The 16,643-nt window shown below is 49.0% G+C and overlaps 1 protein-coding gene across 2 annotated transcripts in view; it reads left to right on the top strand.

Moving 5' to 3' along the window:
• The window catches only part of LOC139051031 (synaptotagmin-5-like), a 98,412-nt gene that overhangs the window by 46,944 nt on the left and 34,825 nt on the right, over positions 1–16,643 (top strand). Inside the window, exon 2 of one of the 2 annotated variants that reach the window (XM_070528048.1) lies at positions 3,321–3,464. In XM_070528048.1, the coding sequence (XP_070384149.1) occupies positions 3,321–3,464 (144 nt within the window). Of the gene's footprint in view, positions 1–3,320; positions 3,465–12,792; positions 13,038–16,643 lie in introns of those variants that run through there. The other variant, XM_070528049.1, reaches the window with a different exon arrangement.

The following is a 16,643-nucleotide window of genomic DNA, read 5'->3' as shown; positions in this document are numbered from 1 at the left end:
AAGCTGGCGTTTACTTCTGCTCGCTGTCTACGAAGATCTAGTTCGTGACATCAGCTCAAGCTTGTTGACAGAGGGAGTTACTGGGGGTTTTGCCGACTACGTGCCAATATGAGAAGGCTGTTATGGCTGACCATGGCATAGATATCTCCAAGAACATCTCCGAATAAGCATGTTTGGACCAGCAATTCACCGATCCCTCGACCAATACGCCTCTATTAGTCTCGACATCGAGTATTATAACCCTCATAGCCTCGCACAACCATCTTGTACTACATATGTTGGAGACTTGACCTACGATGACGTCAAAAGCTCTACAAACTTTTAATGGACGTCAGCGGGTCGACTCTACTTGAATAGACCTCAGTCGCCCATATATTCCAATGAGTGGAGCGTGGAAATTTTTTAGGGATAATTCTGCATCTTGTTCATTACGGTATCGTTCATTTTTGGGGCAAGTCCAATTATAACAAATTGTTGATATAGCGAACAAATTTTGCGCAACGGAGGTGTTCGTTTTATCCTGTCTCGACTTTACATATTTAAAAATTTTTGCTCAATGTTCTATGTGAGCGTTATAGAAATCATTTATTGTATAATTATTATCATTCTCTAGATAACGATTTACATTCTGGTCGTGAAGGTTTCAGTGTCTTTTAAATGCGGACGTTCATGTCTGATTTACGTAACTGCCTTGCATGGAATTATGGGTAAAGTCAAGGGGCTATTGATTGAGCTTTCAGCTAATATTCCTTTACAAGGTGTATGCTGGTATAAACGTAGACTTATTTGAACTGAGTACGATCGTGTCCGAGACAGGAGGCTCTCGGAGAATTGAATGTCCGGAATTGAAAAGAAAAAAATACTTCAAGTAGTCTAAACCGTGCTTCATCGTTTGGAGAACAACTTCATTGCTACGCGCACAACGTCGTCTTTGCTGTGGCCTCGCCGATAACATGCACAGACGCCACAGCGGATATCGTATCCAAAGCCCAGTTGGACATTTACCCCACAGGCATGGATTCAATGAATTCGGTCACTAGCAGGAATACTAGGCAACGCGTTGTTTTCATTCGCCATTCCTTCGGGCGAGGGTGAGAATGAATGAACCTTTATTTAATACATACTTCAATAGCAGGAAAGGGGACGACTGGTAAAAAGCTACAATGTTGCAGCTTCAGTGTGCCTAGTGACACTGTGCATAGATCTTGGCACAACAGCTTGCGATCAAACACAAGACTTCACAGTTTCAATGCAAAAAAAAAGAATAATAATATCACGGTTTCCCCATAAGGGAGAAGCAATAGATACGATAGCAACATGTTCGAATGTTAAACGAAGTGCAGGACTCACAGCTGTAGTAGCGGTGTAAATTGAATAAACGGACACTAAGTAGAAGCGAGCTGTTGTGCTAGGGGTGTTCTGTTTGAATCTTGTCATCGGCCAATTTTATTTACGGTCATTATAATCAAAGCCAACGTCTTTCTAAGCGAATTTGCCACCGCTTTTTCGTGTCGGGTATGTTTCAAACTTCTTTCCTGGTCTGCTCCCGGAGGTAGTACACAGACACGTCAATAAAAATTACATAATCTTCAGGTTGGAGCGCCATATTTCTTTCGCACATTCAATATTTAAGCCTGAGAGGAGGTAAGAAAATGCATGCGCTGTCCGTCTTTTGTTTCATCGAAGAGCGGACACTCCCATAAAGCCCAGCGGCCGAATCGACTGTGGCGCTCTAATAGGCCGGCATTAATAGCCGAACCACACTTCCGGTTCCGGTTTTGGGCGCGCGCGTTTTGAACGCTAGCTGGTACGCGTTACGCCGGCTGCGCTGACTGGCGCGGCATTTGATGTTCTTTTGCGTCCACTGTTCAATCACGCACGGTCTTAACGCGTTGTCGGTTTATTATTAAGTAAAAATCGTTGCGAACGATCTTTACATGCATCCATCGAAGCTGTGTCACGTGTAACTTCAAAAAGAAGACGCAAGACGCCTTGTAAAATGAGGAAATGTTCATTTTGCTTTATATGGTTGATCTTTCCGAGCTTTTTGTGCATTCATCCAACCTTGTGGTACCAGGTAAGCAGCAGTAGTTCCCGTACGAAGCTCCACCAGGCGACGTCAGCTGAAAAAAGTAAATTGCAAGCATGTGTCACTTTGGTATTAACACCTTACAGTAATACAGTTTATAGAGGCTAAACGTGGGAAACTGGTGAATGGGCGTCATTACAAACAAAAGCAATTCGTTTTTACATACGCGGCGTAGAAAACACCCGACTCGTTCCAAACAATACCATAGATAAAGCATGAGGAAAGCATCCAATTTCCAAGCATTCTCCCATTCCCGGACCTTATTTCCTACACTTAAAGAGCATAGATACACGGGCGACTGCGCGTTTACAAAACAACTTGGCCTCAGCCGACGCAATGGTACGCCAGGCACACAGAGGTGGCCACAACACAGGCTCTCAGCCAGACCATGTTAGACGCTCGCAGAATTCCTTCTACTCGCGCTCAAGACGAATGCGCGGGTGCAAAGCCTACTTTCAGTCGTTCAGAAGACAGAATTTTAGAGTTACAAATTCCGGGTGTTCGAGCTCCTTGGCAATAGCTCGATGCGTTTTCGACAAGCGTGAGTACCAAAAGACGGTATATGTTGTTGCGGGTCCATAAAATGCGCCAAAAACTTGTCCGACTCAGATTCAGTGCACGCGAAGCTGACTTTGTCACCACGGCCGAGCTGCTCTCGCTGACTGCGTCACAACGCCAGGAGCGGCGATCGTGTCTCAAAAGTAAGCCAAAAAGCACTGCCTCCGATCTCTAGATCAAACCTAGAGGATATTTCACGTACAATAAAGCAACTGCATCAGTTTGCTTAAATGTTGTGTTTATAAAACTGCAGTACATAGGGCAAACTGCTGTGCTCGTATGATACTGCCTTAACAGGTATATATGTCATGCTGCGGCTCCTCCTAGCCATCCGCTATCAAAACACGTACGTATATCGGGCCCCCCCCCCATTTGATAAGTTAACTGCAGCCATCCTTGAATCTGGTTTTCACTCTCATCACGAAATGGAGCTTTGAGATTGGTATCTAATTCATAAATTCAGAGGGGTAACCTGTGGAATCACTGAAAGTGCCGGCAAACATTCCTTTTTCCCCGTTTAGTGCGCTGACTCTATGAGACTTTCGTCCACCCTTATTGTTATTACATATGTTTTTCCCCGTCACTTTTAACCTGTGTGATGTCTGAATGTGCTCCCGTGTATTTATTGCTGCCACACAATTTTCCTCTTTTTCTCTCTTATTATGATATTCAGTTGGGCAGATGCTACATGTGCCACATGCCACAGTTGGGCAGATGCCCCAATTTTGGTGCGCCGTCAGGGTTGTTACGAAAGCAGCACAGGACCAGTGGTCCACGACGTCGCCAGGGAGCTTGTTCCACTCCCGGACCGTTCGTGGTAAGCAGTTTTTATAACGTCTCGTTTTTTTTTATTGGTGAAAGCCTTGGTTCGTTTGATGAGAGACTGGATGGATGGATGGATGGATGGATGGATGGATGGATGGATGGATGGATGGATGGATGGATGGATGGATGGATGGATGGATGGATGGATGGATGGATAGATGGATGGATGGATGGATGGATGGATGGATGGATGGATGGATGGATGGATGGACGGACGGACGGACGGACGGACGGACGGACGGACGGACGGACGGACGGACGGACGGACGGACGGACGGACGGACGGACGGACGGACGGACGGATGCCAAAGTTTAATACGCGACTAGTAGCGACTCAGCCAGCTGCGGGCCGCTCCCACGTTGGGACAGTCAGGCCATGCCCGACCGCCGCATCGTGGGCCCTCTGGACAGCCCATAGTTGCGCCCCGGCATCGGGGCTCTTGATAGCGGAGAGCCACTTGTCCTCATTGATTTGTTTTGTGCCTCGTAACGAGGGGCAACGCCAGAGCATATGGTCTAGGCTAGCGATGTCATTGCAGTGCCTGCAAGTACTAGTGACACAAGTATCGGGATAAAGCTTGTGGAATAAAGCCCGGCTGGGATACGAGCCTGTTTGCAATAATCTGAGGGCCAATGCCTGCGCTCCATTTAACTTCTTGTGAGGAAGGGGAAAGTCTCTCCTGCCGAGATAAAAGTGCTGCGTAATTTCATTGTATGTGGTCGGTTGATCTCTGTTCTCCACCACTGCGGGTCGGCGGTGGAGTTCTTCATGGTCGCGGAAAGCGAGACCTCGCGCCTTGGAGTGGGCCAGCTCGTTGAGGTTTGTGGGGCTTCCCATGATGGATCTCATGTGAGCGGGGAACCACGTGACAGTGTGGGTGGCGATGCTTTTGCCGTTGAGGATGCGACAGGTTTCCTTACACACGGCGCCAACGCTGAAGGCGCGGATGGCTCCCCTGGAGTCGCCGAAAATGTTGGCATGTTTGTCGTCCAGGAGGTCCAAGGCTATGCCCACATGGTCGGCCGCACGCGACGACGTGCTTCATACCGAAGCGGCGTACACGGTTGAACACCTGTGGTTGCTCGACACTACTGTGAAATTATTGCTGTTGCCATACTGGGCCGCGTCAACGAAGCAACTGCCGCCAGGGAGTTCTGTCACGCGGCGTAGGAGCGCCACCGCCCTGGCCTTCCTTCGTTTTACGTTGCGCTGGGGATGCATATTGCGCGGGGCGGGGGATATGATGATGTTCTCTTTCTGCTCTTTCGGAAGGCCCTGGTAGGCGTCTTCGACAGTGGCCGGGGGGACGCCCATCTCTGTTAGGAGTCGTCTGCCCGCCCTGGTGCCGGAAAGCCTGAGAATCTGTGCCCTTTCTTGTGCTTCTGCAGTTTTTTCCAGGGTAATATGAATACCAAACTGCAGGAGCCGGTCGGTGCATGGGTAGTTTGGTAGCCCGAGCGCGCTCTTGATCCCCCTCCTTATCATGACATTTATCTTGTCTCGCTCAGCCCTCTTCCAGACGTGCATGGCCGCTACGTACGTGAAATGGCATAACAAGAAAGCGTGGACTAGCCTTATGAGATTCTCTTCGCTGAGGCATCTCCTTCTGTTAGCTAACCACTTGATTAGACCGATGACACTATCCGTCTTCTTTGCTAGTTTGTGAATGGTAATGCTACTTGTGCCCGCCCTTTCGAGTGTCATTCCCAAGATTCGAATGGACGCACCTTTGAGAATCGGCTCTCCGCCCTTGGTATGACTATTTCAGTAAGGGGTTTCCAGTTCTGTGGCTTGCGGCCTTTTCTAGTTGGGCTATAGAGAAGGAGCCCCGATTTCTTTGGGGAGCACCGGAGTCCCATGTCTGTTAGAAAGCGCTCTGCAGTGTCGACAGCTTCCTGGAGAGCGGCTTCGACTTGTTCGTCACTGCCACCCGCGCACCAGACAGGGATGTCGTCAGCGTAGATCGTGTGACCGATGCCCTGGACCTATGATCACGAAAAAGTACATGCACGTATGCTAACCGGACTGCATGTTGCCGCGATTGTAAGGCATCTAGTTCAACTTTTTTTAACAGACAGTTTTAGAATAGCATTTGGTGCCTTAGGTACAATAAACGTAAGCACCTTTGCGGGACGTTACGGTGCTCATCCTTTCAAGTCTTTTAGTTTACCGTACGGGAACGCAAACGAAAAGAAGACATTATAAAACAGGGCGCCGTCTGGTGCCTCGTGCCAAACGTATCCAAGCCAAGACGACCTATTAGCAACCATCGTGCTGTTGCTATGCGGACGCGTCTCGTTAGGCCTATAGGGCGCTCCAGAATCGCCGAACGATCTCAGAAAATGGACGCGCTATGTGCTCATGACTAACATTTCAGGTCAGTTTATAGAAAGCGAAAGCTCATCACCATATACTGGCGATCAACGCGAGTGAGAGCGCAGCCATCACGAGAATTCACATTGAAGCGGGAGCCATGGGTGCCGCCCTGTTCAACAACGCTATTTCCTCTATGTTAAACCTGACCTCTATGACCTCTATGTTAAACTCGTAAAATAACGTACGTTATCATAGCGCACGTAAACCACAGAAACCCAATAACGTTCGAAGCGTGCGCAGGGAGGAGGGTGCTGTTTCCTTACTTACGTAGTGCGTTTACGTTTGGTTGCGAATGCTATTCTAAAACTGTCTACTAAAGCACCAGTCGACACGCGCCCGCTTAGGGGCCATACAAAAATATGATCAATTTTCTTTGAACGTTTCCTAATTGGGCGATATTTTCCTTTAGTGTGTGGGCTCCCCAAAGCACAGTTATAACTGTAACGGCAAGCGCTTTTTTGGTTAACTTTCATTTTCCAGGTCTCGCACCATTTTTCTGTGTTATTAAGAGCCTCGATCGTTTAAGGTGGCCTGATCGTGAGGGTTATCAATATCGCGACAGATTATGCAGTCGTTAACAAATAAATCAATTTTGACGGATATTTAATCAACATTGTCATTTATAAATACCAAAAATAGCGGGCCCAGGAACAACGCTTGTGGGACGCCTGACCTTACAGCTCTAATGACCGCGTATACATTGTCAAATAATGCCGCACTGTTGCCGGTAGTGCAAATAGACTTCTATCCACGGCACTAACATACAATATTTAGTGTAGCTTTTATCATCAACAAAAGTTTGTAGTGGGAAACAGAATCAAACACTTCTTGAAAGTCTAAAAATAACTGATTCAATTTGAGATGGATCATCAAAAGCGGGTGCGAACGCACGAGAAGTTTCACACAAAGGGACGGGACAGGAAAAAAGAATGCAATTGGGCGTAGTTTGAACTCCTTTGTGCTGTTCTCTAAAGCACTCAGCAGACTTTGATGGGCTTGTTGGCTCAACACGCTGAAGCAACGACACGTGAAAGGCCCGGATACAAGAACGTCACGTTGACGCCACGAACGCCGAACTAACAATGAAGTTTATTGCTCAACAAGCGACAGGCGTTCTCTTCGGCGTGTTCACCTCCCACGGTATAATGCAATGGTTAAACGGAACGTGTAGAAGCAGCACTATGGAGAAATCCGAAAGCGTGTCGATGGCCATAGGCAGCCAGATCGCCCTGACTTCCGGACGGTCGAGACTTGCTGAACGCTTGACGTCTTCGCTGGTGCACAGGTCATGTGCGAAATTCTTAAATCACCGCTTGTTTCGGCCAGAACTAGTGCGGACTTCAGGTTATAATAGTGGACCAGCTTTCATTCGTGCCAGAGTTATCTAACGACGATTTTCTATCCTGCCTACCAATAAAATAGTGTGTTAGTCACGGGAAGCGTTCGTATAAAACTATCCTGTTTGACCTCTAAATTAGACGCGCACGACGAACGTCGAGGTACCTCGATATAAAGAAATTATGTTCACTGCACGAGGAACTAATGACCGGCCAATAAGTTCCTGGCCCAGCACGTAGCGGGAAGGCAAAACTGTTTATTTCCACTTATCCATCTCTTTTTATTATGTTGAACCGCAACGTCTTCCTGCATTACATGGGTGGTGGTGAGAAGGTGACAGTGATTAATAATACTTTTCTGTGTGTGGTCCACACGCAAAAAAGAGGTCAATAGAAAGACCAAACGAATACTTAGAAACGCAGGTCAGAGAGATACCAAAAGCCAAACAAAAAGAAAGAACAAAAGAAACTTATATGCATCAATATGTCTCTATAGTGTTGCATTTTGTTGTGTAAGTACTTATAGCGTTTTGGGACACGTTATGATGTGTTTCTCTATTACTTACGACTCTCGCTTTGAATATCTTTATGTTTCTTTTGCTTGAAAACGTGTCTCTTATACTTGCGACAGTGTGTAACTTACGTTACATCTATATGTTCCTTTTTCAAAAAGGGTTAGCCGGAACCTTTTCTTGACGGCAAAATGTGCTTATTTAGTGACATGAATAAAGCATCGCAGCCTGTAAAAGCACAGAGGAAAAAAAATAGACGCTGTTTGAACATACGCAAGAAGGCGCAAGAAAGCAGGAAAGAAGAGTGACAGTAAATCCAAGTAAAAAATTTCTTTATCTTGAGTAGGCATGAGAGTTATGGTGTACAAAGTTCAATCAATCAATCAATCAATCAATCAATCAATCAATCAATCAATCAATCAATCAATCAATCAATCAATCAATCAATCAATCAATCAATCAATCAATCAATCAATCAATCAATCAATCAATCAATCAAAGTTTATTTTCCGCCTAAGAAAGGAGGAGCGGGACATAAATCCGTGCTCCGTCTTGATTGAGGTTCCGCCCCCACCTTACATGGCAACAATGGAGGTAGGAGACATCGCCTACATATTGCAATACATCACGTAACAGAAGAATCCCCTCCGGTAGAAGTACTATTCAAAATAGGCAAAATATTACACATATAAAAGAATGCTATGTACAACAAATCATGTAATAAATTGAATTGAATTTGGGTGTCTTACGTCCCAAAACCACGATTTGATAATGAGGCACGCCGCAGTGGGGCTTTCCGGAATAATTTTGACCACCACCGGATGTTTAACATGTCCCCAATGCACGGGAAGCTGGCCTTCTTGAATTTAGCCCCCATCAAAACACATCACTTAATACAAAAAAAAAAACGCTTGCGCTATAAGCAGTATTCACAATACATAGAGTATTCCAAGTGCACATAAGTTCTTTACAGTGGCACATATCTTTCATTGCAGTGAAAGTTTGCATTTGAAGAATGACTTGATTACAGGATTTCCACAACGGAAAGGGTCGAAAGTTTCTTTGGAGAAAAAAAATTTAACAGGGCTGGTGCAGTGACTACACACTAGGGTTTTATATCTAGGAAAGAAAACAACTACGCAGTCTAACATTCAGGTGACGTAATCAGTTACACAGGTTCACAAAGATTCCGAAATTTTCGGACGTGGCCAGCTACCCCCCCCCCCCCCCCCCCCGCAAGATAACTTCAATAGTAATACAGACAGAAAAGGCACTGCGTAACATAAATGGGTGAATAAAGATAAAACAAAGAACGATATTGAGAGTACCACCCCGTACCGTCCTCCCCCCCTCCCCCGCCACAGAAATGCAAAGGAAAGAAACAATGCATTGGTTAGACTAGGTAATAAAGTTAAATATTCTCTACAAGGAAATAATGCCATTAGAGGCGTAGGCGCTATAAAAGAGATAGAGAGAGAAAGAAGTCATAAGGGAAAGACAGAGAGGTTAACCAGGCTGAGCTGGTAGCCTACTCTGCACTGCGGAAGGGGGAAAGGGGATTGAAAGACGAGAAGGAAAAAATGAGTTCACAGTTTGCGCTATAAAGGAAACCACGTATGGCACTCGCCTCCGAAATATTGTGGGACACGCGAGCGCACGGCCACGCTCCGCAAAGCGCCGGTGCAGCCAGCGCAGCCGCGCACCGAAGCAAACATGCGCAGTCGCAGTGACGCCTAGAGCTGTGGCTTCACGCTGTTTGCCGGTGTGTTTAGTCCCGACCAAGCCTGCGTTTGGGCGCGATGAAGCGAACTGTGCTTTCAGTAGCATATCGCCGTTGCAGCAACGCCAGCCTTGTGTTTGTGTACCACGCGTAAAAGGACAGCGATTTCGCCAACTAGAGTCCAGTGCACTGCCTCGTCGACTCCAGTAAGCACGAGTCATGCGCCCAACGTTGTAGCTTACGGCTCGAAGCCACGCTTCACGCCACGGTTCTTTGTTTACTAAAATTACTAGAGTCAATGCTAGCCCTGCCATCATTCAGCCACCATGGGAATGAATGTTTGTGCATGCATTTCTCTGAACTTTGTGCTTGTGGCTTCAGTTATTCTTGAACGTGGCTTTGTTTACTACTCCGTAGCGGCTTTCAGTGACTCAAATTTGGGAGAAATGCTACTATTCTAAACGCAGAAAGCTATACAGTCTCTGCGTACAAGCATAATCGTTGTGAATTGCTTCGTTTGCACCGCAATATTTTCGTTGAAAGTGATCAAGTTGGAATTTGGCACAGCCGTTAGAAGCCAGAAGGATAAAATTTAGTCAAATCAGTGTATTACCCATCATTCCCGTGCTGGCTTCACCGCCCTGCTTGCACTTACCGTTGACGCTGGCACCAGAGTTACGTCTAGTAATTTTGGGAGCGCAGCTCTTAAGCGCCGGCCCGCTCCTGCGTCGAGCGTCTGCGTAACCGAGCTAACGAGCAGAGCGAAGGATGAGTGAGCGAACGCCGAGCGCAGCGGGGGGGTGAAAAGCGAAGAGAGCGCGAGGAGGAAAACGGAGGAGGAGGCTGCCATGAAAGCACGAGGCGGAGAGGGGAGGAGGAGGGTATGGCGAAAGCGTGAGAAGGAATGCGTACATGACTACGAGATAGTGACGAAGCAGCGCACGTCTTCTGTTCACCGACGGCATGCGTTGAGGGCGTCTAACGCTACTGTAAACCATTTCATACATCACTTGCAACGCTGTCACCAAAATTTATGCCCCCCGCGCGTTCCATCTATGCTTCGCTGCGCGTCAGGAGGCGTTTGCTCGCGCGAGCATGCACGTGAGGCTGCCTCGATGGGCTGCGAAAGAAAAAATAAAAGAGAAACAAATTGATCTAAAACAACGCCTTACATGGTTTGTTTTTTTCTAAGGTTTCTTTTTTTCATTGGGAACTGAGCCTAAATAAATAACATTTTCACAAAACTAGCTCAAAAAACACCGAACCGTTTCTAAGGGCGAACGCACCCGCTGCACCAAGTATCTCAAGCCTCCACAGAGCAGCGCCTGATCTATGAAACGGAGTATATATATGAAAACAAAGGGCTGCATTAGTGGAGGTCTGTTTGCGGCGGCTGCTGTGAATCGCGCCCACGCGTCAGCCACGCGCTGCCTCTCGCGGTCTCCCGACTAGCGAGGCAGTGACGCCGCACTTCGCTCCGTTTGCAAAGTGTACCGCACGAGGCAGATTGCGCGCGACGGCCAATACATAGCGAAATGAAAACACATATAGAGCTTGGCTCAAATTTCGCATTAGGGAATATCGGAATAAATTTTATCTCCCCTCCCCTACTTCTTCACAAGATGTACCCCGAAATTCAGACGACAAATGCATGTGCACTATGCAATGACTTGGCGAACTTACCTCACATGCTCTGGCGATGCCCCGCGTTACGCAGTGATGAAAGTAACACTTCTTCACGCTGGGATGCTGTCCTACACAGCCCCAACCTCGAAGACCAGTTATGGGCTGTCCAACGGGCCCGCGACGCCGCGGAGAGGCTCGGCCTCTCTGTCCCGACGTGGGAGCGGCCCGCTGCGCGCTAGGGCGCGCCCTAAAGGACCCTAATAAAGTTTTTCATCCATCCATCCATCCCCTTAATAAGTTTCAGTTACTCGAAGGTTAGTGAAATAACGCAGATAGCACAGTAATACGTTACTAGGCAACGGCCTACATATGTGTTAGCGCATGGTCGAGCACGAAAGAATATGTCGACCTGAAAAGTGTGTAAAAGTATGTGCGACTTGGTTGAGCCCTTGTTGAATAAAGCGTTTCTTCTTTCTGCCGTTACCGGTACCGCCTTCTTCCGACAGCTCGAGCTCTACCGCGCACTAGTAGTTGGAGGAAAAAGATATCGGTAACTGTAAAACAGTAACGCGTACGTTGAAATACTCCACTAACAGCTTTCGCCGAAACGGTGAAGCTGCATCCGAAAAGGTCAGAAAGGCGACGTCGTCCAGTCCCTCGTTTTTTCGAAATTGAAGTTTGGTTGTTTTTTTTCATTCAATAATGAAAGAGAAGGAAACGTAAAAGAAAACTACCGGCGATCTTCAGATCTACACAAAGGGCGGCGTCTGCGCGGCATTGAGCCGTCATTTCGGGCTGCGTCCACGTCAAAGGAAAAAAAAGAAAAGGCAGTGTGTGCGTCAAAGCCGCGCATAGCTTCAATATACTGTCGTAAATTGTGAAAACAAATAACTAAACGGACCAATAAAGGCGTTCGTCAAACTGACACGGCGGGGGTAAGAGACGTATTAAGGTGGAGTTCATTAGCCTCCATTAAGGCGTCATTTACGCTTCAGCGTCTTTTAAAAAATAATTTCACTCATCACCCGCACGAAGCTTCTTGCTCGTGTGGGCGCACTGTCCTCTCTTCAGCCTAAAAAAGGCCCTTTTTCACTCCGCCGGCATTCACCGCGCTCTGCCTCGGCGTCACTAGTGAGGAGAGCGGAACGGGGGAAGCGCATAATTAAAAGCTAATGGAGGAGCATTTTCGTAGTTTGAAAATGAGACCGGGTGATACGCAAGCGCTATCCGGGAATAGGGACACCCTGCTTCTACGACATGTGCTGACAGCTTAGTGAGTGATAATATAGAGAAGAAAAAAAGAAGAGAGGGGGAAGTAGGAAAAAAGGTTAACGCACGCAAAAAAAAGGAGCGATGGGAAAGAATACATGAATCGAAAGGGGAGGAGAGAAACCGTACAGGTGTTATTCACAGCTTTGCAAGTGCCACCCCGCCACGCCTCCACCGCCTAAATCGACATCACGACTTCACCTTGTCTCCGGAGTTAGGAGGATACTTAAGTACGCTATGGGAGTGCCATATTAAATGGAGGGAAATTGATGAACCTACCACGCGAAAAGAAAAAAAAAGTGGGCCGTCGCCCCGCAGCCACTCTTTCCCTTCAATCCTCATTTGGGCAACAGTCAATACGAAAGAAAAGAGAGAGAAAAAATAAACACGAAGAGAAAATCGAGAAAGGAAAGAAAAGGCTATCGAAAGGGAATCGGGGGAAAAGGTGTCAGCGGGGAGAGAGCACCCTCGCGTTGCGACAGGAAAGGGTGGCGGGCGCGGTAAGAAGGAGGAGGGCGGCTCGTCTTCCACCGGCGGCGCAGCGGCCGCCAGCAGCAGCAGCAGCCGGTCGATCGGCGCATGCGCACTGCCCACCGCGTCCTCCAGCGACGCCACGGTTCGCCGTGCCTGTCATCGTCGTCGTGGGTCGTCGCCTGGACGCGCAATGGCGGCGCGCTCCAGAAGCTGGGGTAGCGACGGCCACTGGAAGCGGCTCGCCTTCAAGGTGAGGCTGTCGCGGTTGCTCCCTTCGCGACTGTGTGTGCCACCTCTCGGACGCGGTGCGCCAGGTGCACGCCTGCAACCGGCGACGCACGGCTGCCGGTTTCGCGCCGCGACGTCGGACAGGACGCGCAGATTGCATCTCGCAGTCACTGCATCCTTTCGCTGCGGACCTCGCGAGCTCCTTAAGAAACGCGTGAACCCGCTCTCGGTGCTTGCTATTGCGCGTCGAGACAATGCGCGGTTGAAAGCAGCAACGCGTTATGCCGTTCGCATCGAGTTCGATTGCAAGGCGGGCCTTCTGCCTTTTGTTTTTTTATGTTTTCAGTGACCCGGCAAATCGGTGACGAACGTGCGTGTACACACGCACGCACACCTTTTTTTCTCGCTCGCTCATCTGGATCGCTCGTCCCAGGAGCCCTCGCACCTCGCGCTCCCCGAAGTCGCGAGGGTGTTGCATCGGCTGCGGGGAAAGTGGAAGGAAGGTGACAGGTGGTCGACGTCGGCTCGATGCGTCGTGGCTCTTGGTGCAAGGCGTCCGGAGCGAACCACAATGCGGGGCCGGTTGCGCAATTCGGCGCAAGAAATAGCTGTAGCGTCTGAGATCGCGCACGTTGGCACGGCTGCGATTTGTGGGCCCGCCGCTTCTCCATTCGGCATCCGGGCGCGTCTTCTGCGGGTACCGCGGGTACCTGCCGGGCGTTGCGAAACCTGCGGCCGACGTGCGGAGGTCCGGTGGGCGAGAAAGGGCAGCGACGGTGAACTGCGGTGCGTTGCCGCCTTGAGCGTGCGTTGCCCTCTCGCATCGCGTCGAAGCGGAGCGAAAGACGCGGCGTTACGGCGGATCGCGTTGAAGCAGCCCGGGTGTGCGTGCGCGGGTTAACCGCGGAGGCACTTGTTGAAAGCAGGCGCAACAGGCCGGCATCGGCGGAATGCAGGATTCGCGGGTACGTGCAACGCTTCGCTGCAGGGCCACGAAAGGAAGAAAAACCTCTGCTTGCCGAGAAAACAAAAAAAGAAAAAGAGCGATCCATAGAGAGATTCGACGACACAAGTATCTGGCGCGACACGCGAACTGTCGTGTGTTGGCGGTCAGCGACGCTTCGTCGCGCGTTTTTCATTTGTCTCGAGAAAACGAGCTTTGCGCTGAAGTCCGCAACGAAGGGCCTCGGCTAACACTGCTTTCGTTGCGCGCCTTGCTTTTGCGGATGGATGTTTGTGACTCGCGCCACGTGACCTGACCTTGTTCCTCTGTTAGCCGCGGAGTAGCGCTGTGCGTGGCAGCGCGCCTTGCTTCGCTGAGGCCGGCGAGGCGGTTTTTCCAGAGCTTCGTTGTTTGAGAGCTTCCGCAAAGCGCGGGAAAGCTCGCAGTGACCCGAGCCGCGGGAAGGTGTTTCGGCCGGGACGGCGGTTCGCGTCACTAAGTTTTTCCGCGCTTGCAGAAGCTCTCAAGCAACGGGTGCCCGACGTTCTGGCGGTTTGGCAAGCCAACGCGGCGTGGCAGAACACCGGAGGCAGGTGCACGAGCCCAAAGAACTATTTCGCAGCGTATTCTGTATTAAAGATGAACCACGCGTAGGAATGAAGGCGTGGAGAGTGCAAGCGTGCAAGTAAAGACAGTGTAAGTAGATTGACGCTGGTACTTCGCAGTTATCCGGGGCCCTTTGTTTCTTGCTACTTCGACATCTGCCATGTGCGCAGGATACGGCACACCTCGAGCACTACAGTCATTGTCGCGGGCTTAGAACTTGGCCATCAGGCACCCAAATAACGTTCTTTGGCGTTTGAGCTCGTACGATGCCGCCGCGGTCCGCTGGATGCTGTGGCTTCACAGATCCGACGGGCATGCTTATCCGACGAGCTCGCGCTATGATCACTCTTCCGTGACGTCACTTGGCACCTCAGTGTTCGCTAAAGTCTCCCGAGCACCTACTTGTGGATTGTTTTTCTAGGATCACTACTTGTACTATAGAACCACCATTTCATCAAATGCGGTGCTTATTACGCGTATTTTTATATTTCTCGCCACGTAAATTGTATTACAGGCTACCTGTAGGAGACAAAGCGATGAAAATTATCTGCAGAATTTCTCTTACAAACTATTGGCCGGCATTCCAGAGACCGATATTCTTAATAGTCATTGGTGTGCTGGTCAGACAATCGCCACGGTGACGATCAATCACGGATTGTGCTTGCGAAAGAGGCGTTCTGCGAATACGGGCCTTGTTGTGCCAACTCGCTTAACCTATTTGTGCTTCCGCGAAGCACAGAACCTGCCACAGAAAATTACGAGGGGGAACGCTGCCTTCAGTGTCAGCGGGAGCGGAAGGTGTGGTAGTTCATCCGTCGTGTGACGTTGATGGGTGTAAAACAAGTATTTGTCCCTAAACGTACTTCTTCTGGCTTCAAACGGCTTTACGACTTTTAAATTTGACCATTTTCAACAAAACATTGCGCTGTTTCGGTGGTTTCCACATCCGCGCCCCAGCAACGGCTTCCCCAGAGTAACAGCAGCCAGTCTCAGAGGCTATTCTTTTTGCAGGCTGCATGCGCCGAACCCGATTGCGGGAACCTGAAAACGCGTCACAATGGCCATACATTAGACACCACCCATCAATTGAAGGATCCGCGATGAAATGCATGCGAAATCTTATTCGCGTTCATGCGCTTGGAAACAATATGTTTGCTCAGAAATTCAGAAAGATAAAGCGCAATAAACAAAGCCACAATTGAGCACCAGTTACTCGATCCTCCCATCCACGAAGTGCATATATCTATGAGACGCGCAAGGCTTGACTAAAACACAGTGCCTTATGGAATGCAGTCGGGATGGTGGACGCTTTGAGAAATTGTTTTTCGATGTTACATTTGTTATATACTTAAAGTTGGATTCCAAAGAACGTGTCGCTTTCCACGGTTTACCGGACACACGATCCCGCCAAACCTCCTTCCATTTAGTTATTTAACGCGCTCACCGCTTTATCTACGTTTTGGACGCTTCGAACGTGCCTTTATAGGTGCTTTACCCAGTTTCGTCGCGCTGGATACTGAGTGCACAGCTTTGCCTTACGACAGCTTTAAGACAGAGACCTCATACATACAGAATCGTCGCCCTTGCGTTGGGCTGCTGAGCACGAGGTCGCGGGATCGAATCCCGGCCACGGCGGCCGCATTTCGATGGGGGCGAAATGCGAAAACACCCGTGTACTTAGATTTAGGTGCACGTTAAAGAACCCCAGGTGGTCCAAATTTCCGGAGTCCTCCACTACGGCGTGCCTCATAATCAGAAAGTGGTTTTGGCACGTAAAACCACGTAATTATTATTAATTATATACGCCCTTGCGCATGCGCGAGTTGCAAGCGGCGTCTGAGTTTTGCGACTTAGCAATAGATGATGATGATGATGATGTGTAGCTTTTCTCTTTAGAACGAACGGGCGGGCTCTGACCCATTGCCTTAGCCGTAAGATTTAAAACTGTGCAATGTGAAAGAGACTGTAGGTCACGCGTTGTGTGACTGCCCTCGGTACGCGGAAAAGCGTCAAAAGTTGAGCTATGTCCTTACGTGCCTCGGCAGACCGCCGCTGTCGGAAGCGTTATTTTAGGCCTTT

This window comes from Dermacentor albipictus, chromosome 10 (genome assembly GCF_038994185.2).
Source record: "Dermacentor albipictus isolate Rhodes 1998 colony chromosome 10, USDA_Dalb.pri_finalv2, whole genome shotgun sequence".
In the NCBI taxonomy this organism is placed as follows: Eukaryota; Metazoa; Arthropoda; class Arachnida; order Ixodida; family Ixodidae; genus Dermacentor; species Dermacentor albipictus.
Note: the sequence above shows the minus strand (reverse complement) of the source record. Positions and strands in the feature narration are given on the sequence as shown.